Source organism: Pyxicephalus adspersus, chromosome 12 (genome assembly GCF_032062135.1).
Source record: "Pyxicephalus adspersus chromosome 12, UCB_Pads_2.0, whole genome shotgun sequence".
In the NCBI taxonomy this organism is placed as follows: domain Eukaryota; kingdom Metazoa; phylum Chordata; class Amphibia; order Anura; family Pyxicephalidae; genus Pyxicephalus; species Pyxicephalus adspersus.
The window spans coordinates 48,726,256-48,732,138 of record NC_092869.1 but is presented as its reverse complement, the minus strand read 5'-3'; the positions used below and the strand labels follow the sequence as shown (position 1 = coordinate 48,732,138).

At 43.2% G+C, this 5,883-nt stretch overlaps 1 protein-coding gene across 1 annotated transcript in view; it reads right to left on the bottom strand.

Annotated features, from left to right (window-relative positions):
* Window positions 1–4,055: 4,055 nt before the first annotated feature.
* WDHD1 (WD repeat and HMG-box DNA binding protein 1) overlaps window positions 4,056–5,883 on the bottom strand; it is a 27,492-nt gene continuing 25,664 nt past the window's right edge. Inside the window, exon 26 of the mRNA XM_072428172.1 lies at window positions 4,056–4,870. Within this exon, the coding sequence (XP_072284273.1) occupies window positions 4,679–4,870 (192 nt within the window). The 3' untranslated portion in view covers window positions 4,056–4,678. The remainder of the gene's footprint in view (window positions 4,871–5,883) is intronic.

Sequence of the window (5,883 nt, the reverse complement as noted above, 5' to 3'; positions counted from 1 at the left end):
GTACCTTATGGCCATGAACGCCTCAAAAATTGGAAAAAGACAGGCCCGTTTACTGTGGCGCAGGCTTAGCATGCCGGTTAAGTGTGCGCATTGCCAGCGAAGCAATCAGAGACCTGCCAATCAGACGTGGGTTCAAATCCCCCCATCGGCTCTTGCCAACAAATGATCTTCTACCCATGGGAATAACCGTTGTAAGCACAAGTTATTTATGTTCCTTATGGGTATAGAAACTTTCAAAATGGAAAAAAGTTATGCACTTTCCTTGTGAGGCAGCCATAGCACGCAGGTTAAGTACTCTGACGGCCATTGAAGCCATGGGAGACTTCCTGAAGACGTGGGTTCGAATCCCCATGTCGGCTCTCACCAGCGAAGGAGCCACCCATTTGCAGGCTAAGTACTCTGACGGCCATAGCAGCCATGGGAGACTTCCTGAAAAACGTGGGGTTATAACCACACGTTGGCTCCGTGTGACCTTGGACAAGTCACTTTGTCGCTATGTGTCCCAGCTATCTCCTCCTTAGCTTGTAGGGACCGATTAAACTATGTTGCTGCTGAGCATGCTCAGTCTATAAGAATCTATAATATAAAAATACAAGCCACCCAACAACACCGGGGTGGCTGTTTATAAATTTAAACATTCTTATTTATGATGTCAGCCAAGACTAAATCACACTTATTCTATAGAACCTTACAGAGCTGAGCTAGGAGAAACACTAACCACATCACATGAAGGACTTACCGGGACTCGAAGCGGGAATCAGCTCCAAACCATCAGAGGTAACACACGACAATCCATGAGCTCAACCTCTAAGCCAACTCTTCTGGTGGAAGCCATTATTCAACATTTGCTTTTAAGTTGAAAAATGGTTGCTCTGGTAAAACAATCTATAAGAGATAACAATAAGAATAAACATCCAGCAAAAACGTTGTGGCCCATTGGATAAATCTCTGGTTAGCGTGTGCCGTTCACAGATTTGTGTAGGTTCAAATCTTATCTCTAGCTACAACTCTGGTAGGAGTAATGGTGGATGGGAGGTCTTCTAAAGATTGTTTTTAGAGAAAGTAAATGAATTATTTTGGAGAGTAATAAACATCAGGCCTTGTTGTGGTGATTGGTCCTGGTAATGGGATGATTGGAAAGAACCAGCCGTCAGTAGAGGAAGCATCCTTGGCTTGCAGGTTAGGAAAGTGAAGATAAGGTTATCAAACGGTTTATGTTTTCATTGCCATGTAAGTGCTGGAGGAGTACGGTGCCTTGGTTAGGTTTAGATTTGCTAATAAGAAGCTACCCGAAGTAACACCAAAAGGCCTCGGTGACCACAATAGACATTTATGCTGGATGGGCCGGGAACCTTTTCCATGGTAAGTTAAAAAAAAAACTCACAACAGCTAGTCAGGTGAAGAAACTTTGCAGGATGTAGACAAATCATCTTCAAAGTCTACAAATAAGAGAAGACTTGAGGGGGTGCAGATGAATCTAGGATCAACACGTACCAGGACAATTAGAAGATATGGAAATGCTAACCGGAAGCATAGCAACCCATCTTGTGAAGCATGGTGGTGGAATAGTTAGTGCTTGAAGAGGGCCACTGTTTGAGATGCTGAATGGAAGTTTACCAACCGCTTGGGTGGCAAGGTGAGGAACGTGTACTCGGCCATTGCTTGACAAATGTTAGGAGCTGCAATGTACAGAGGAGCAGCTGCTTTTCCAGGGTTCTACCTGGGCCCTTTTAGCTGGGCCCACCACCCTGCACTGTTTTCGGGTGGTTACAGAAAAGTTGGGTCACAGTACTGGGATTGACACCTACCCACCAGAATAAATACATTTCTGGGGAGAATACTTTTTTTTTTTATTACTTTTGAGTCCTGGAAAAAATAAGAAATAAAGAAACAGCTGTGCAAATGTATGACATTGTGGTATCATCTGATAACTTCCATATGTAAGGAAATCATTGGCAATCTAACAAATTCTGTAAATGAATAGAAATGTGCATTGAAGTTTAATATCCAGATAGAGTCAGAAAGCTAAACAGGCAAAGCTGAATGCGGGGCCACCAAGTCACTGGCTATGTATGACAGGCAAGGAAGGTCGGCAATGGTAACACAACCGCTTCCATTATCTTTAGATCCAAAATAACGCTTTGGGGTATCAGGCCTGAGAACAGGATGCCTTCCATTCAATGGAAATCCTCCAGACAGATATTAGGGACACAAAGTATGCAGCTCTGCGCCTAGTAAAGGTGATATATGAATAAATATTACCCCCCCCCATATGTATAACATATTGCTGGCATCTTTTACTCATCTAAAGCAGCAGCTACATGATTCTCCTGTCCCAAGTCACCTCCTATTCTTCTAAGAGCCTGGGACCCAAGATGGACACTTCCTATTGGCCTGGGACCCGAGATGGACATTTGCTATTGGCCTGGGACCCGGGATGGACACTTCCTATTGGCCTGGGACTTGAGATGGACACTTCCTATTGGCATGGGACCCGGGATGGACACTTCCTATTGGCATGGGACCCGAGATGGACACTTCCTATTGGCATGGGACCCGAGATGGACACTTCCTTTTGGCCTGGGACCCGGGATGGACACTTCCTATTGGTCATCTAGTATTGGGGTCCTTTCCAGACCTTGGTTTATTACTGGCCTTTCCATGTGTATCAGAATGTCTGCTCACCTATAGAAGTAGAGGGTATAGGGCAGCCCTTCCCCAGCTTTTTTTTTTAACATGGGGGAACCTTGAAATAACTTTTAGGTCTTCAGCAAACCCACAGATCGCAGTATATTAATGTGGTGGTCAGTGGGAAGAATTCCTCTTACATTGCTGGCCAGTTTTGGGGTCACCTATACTGACCTGAGAGGTGCAAACTGCTCATTGCCCCAGGAACCCCTAGCGCCCTCTGGAGGAACCTTGGCTGGAAAATACTGGTATAGGGTATCAAGAAAAATATAAATTCTGCTCTGGTTTTCCTTTATTTTACCAGCCAGTACCCCACTTCCTGTGCTAGGGTGACAACACTTCCTGTGTTGTGTCTTTGGAGGAGAGCCATCACCCAAGGACAGGAAGTGTGTAGAGACTACAGAACAATCCCCCCTCTGTGTACTCTTCCGTGTGTTGTAAAGAGCCGGGCTGCAAGGATAAGCAGATCATTTTCTGTACTACTTTAACACAGATAAAACTCTTTCAATTCTTTACTCCCTCAGGAAGTAGTTTCAGCAAGTTCTATAGATTGCTTTAAGATAAAGCTGGATGAGTTCTAGAAGCCCCATCCTAGGGGCTTTTAGAGACAGAAGATTCCCAGATTTTAATTTCTGTGGTCCAATAAGAGTTTTCAATTGCCTTCCTGTCTGGGAAACACAAAACTGATGGACAGTTGTCACCAGGAGATTCCGATAATCCAGCCAATAACTAGAACATCGCTTTCTGCCCCAATGATGCGGGGTGAATCCTCCCAGTGGGGACACGGCAATAATAATGGGTGCAAACCCTTCCACATATTCCTGTAATACTCACTGATACTGCAGGACTAAATGAAGGATTTGTTTGTCATGTTTAGGGACATAAAGGATTAGTGCAGAGTGAATCAGAAGTGAACAGATCCCTTTTGGTCCAATGGTCAGATATGAAGTGAATTCAGCATCAGACATGTTGGTGAATGGAAAGTATAAAAGTTGTATTGTGTGTACACATGTGCAGCGTTTTGTAACTCCGGATTTGATTGGTCGGTGTACTCACAGGTAGTAACTAGGCCTTTGCCCTGCTTTGAAGGAAATCTAGAGCAGGCCTATGATTGGTTCAGTGAATTCATGAAATGGATTTGTAGCAATGATAAAGCGGCCCACACATTCCCAGCCTTCCGTTATTTACAGAATAGATGCGACGTCGGATCTGCCTACATTTTGTTTTGTAGCTTTCCTTTTTCTCACCTATACAATCATCTGCTTACATTATACATTATGCCTATAAACCGGGCGCCTGCTATGGGAGTCCAAATATTCATCTGCAGATCATTTAGCAAATCAAAAAAAAAAAAATGAGACGATTAGTGGTAATTGTACAAAACTTTATTTACAACATTTGTAGCTTCTTACAAAAACATGTACAATGCACAAGAAAGTCACAATGAGTGTAAAAAGACAAAACCAGATACAACATACATGTAATAAATGCAGCTATAATCCGAGGTCACAATGACGATACAGCACCTGCAGTTATTGGGATGGATCAGCATGGCTGGTACCTTTGGTCAGAGCTCTCCTTTAATGACAGAAGGGGAAATTGCTGCTCTGCCCTAAAACTGACACCTCTGAAATGGGGAAAATCCAAACCGATCTCACAGGAGGACCTTACATGGAACATTCACCCAATTGCTGTGCTTCCAATGCACCCAATAAATAAATGTATTGAAGTAAAGGCTCGTTCTATTCCGGGCTGCAATCTGTCCTAGGCAGGACGGGCAATGGATGCCAATGTGATGCCAATTGCTGGACTTTTACCATACACAGAAAGTCTCTTAGCAGTTATTATGTAAATAATCTATGGGGGGTTTAGATGTGACTGCATCTGATACTAATGACATACCTGAGCAGAGTCACAATATCATAAGGGGTCACTCCGCTTCTTGCTGGCCATATTTAGAGTCCATGCAGGTTCTCCTGCCTTAGCGGCCTCATTCCTTGTTAAAGGCGAAGGCTGAGAGTTTCTTGTTGGTGGACTGGTCGAAAGGCTTACGCTTTTTAGGAGCACCGGAGTCCTGGCTCCCTTCTTTAGGGCCCTCAGCAGAATCTTGATTCTCCTGTTCTGCTCGCTTTCTTTTTTTGGAGTCTCCGGAATCATCTCCTTTGGCTTTCTCTGTCCAAATCTTATGAAAGAAGACATACAGAATCACTGAGAGCACACCGAATGCTTTTACCTATAGGAACCAATCACAAATATATCGGTCGCTGTATAATGATCGCTAATAGTCTGTAAAATCCTTATTTAGGTTTCTTCAATATTCACAAAGCCACCTCGTGTCTACCAAATGCATAAAGATTACCTTGCCGAGGGCACAGCTGTACGAGGGCCCAGTGGCTCCACCCACCACAGGCTGCCTGCAGAAAACTAGAAGGGGGCGGAGACAAGACCACTCACCATGCACAAAGAGAGAGAGAAGATTAGACTGGTCTACATTACAGGGAGTTCCAGCACAGACGCCATTACTCGGAGTGCTAAAAGATTCAGGTATGGATATACATAACTCATATATTGATCAATATTTGCTTATCCTGGAGTTTGGCTGTAATGCTGTCTGCTCTATTTTAGAATTGTTAGTACCAATAACCAGCTCATTTCTCGCTCTGTCTACACGTATATTCTGGAGCTTCCATAATGGAGTGCAGAATTGTATATCACATAGGTAGCATGCAAGCACTCCTAGAATGTTTGATGAGTTTTTAGGGATAGAGAAAAGACGGGCTTTTTTTAGGGGACGGAATGTTTTTCATAAAACAATAACGTTTATTTCAATCAATTATAAAACTAGACAAAGATGACCTATGCTAGTCCTAGTGCTAACATAGAAGAACTAAGCTAGGCAACCAAGGTCTTTATAATGGATGGCAATTCACATTAATACTTCCTATTACATATATTTCTATCGTGTAAAACCGGTGACACATATTGAACATTTCCTGTGTACTTGTCTTGAATACCACTTATACTATTATTGGACAACTCTAGCACCATCGCATATATATTCCCCATCACCCTATGTACTGGATAATAAATAAAATACCACTAGCAGCATAACAATACAAATATCTGTTCTCTCTTAACACCTAGGAATCATCACCCCCTTTTTAAAGAGCCATCCCGAGCATGTTCTATCTCCAA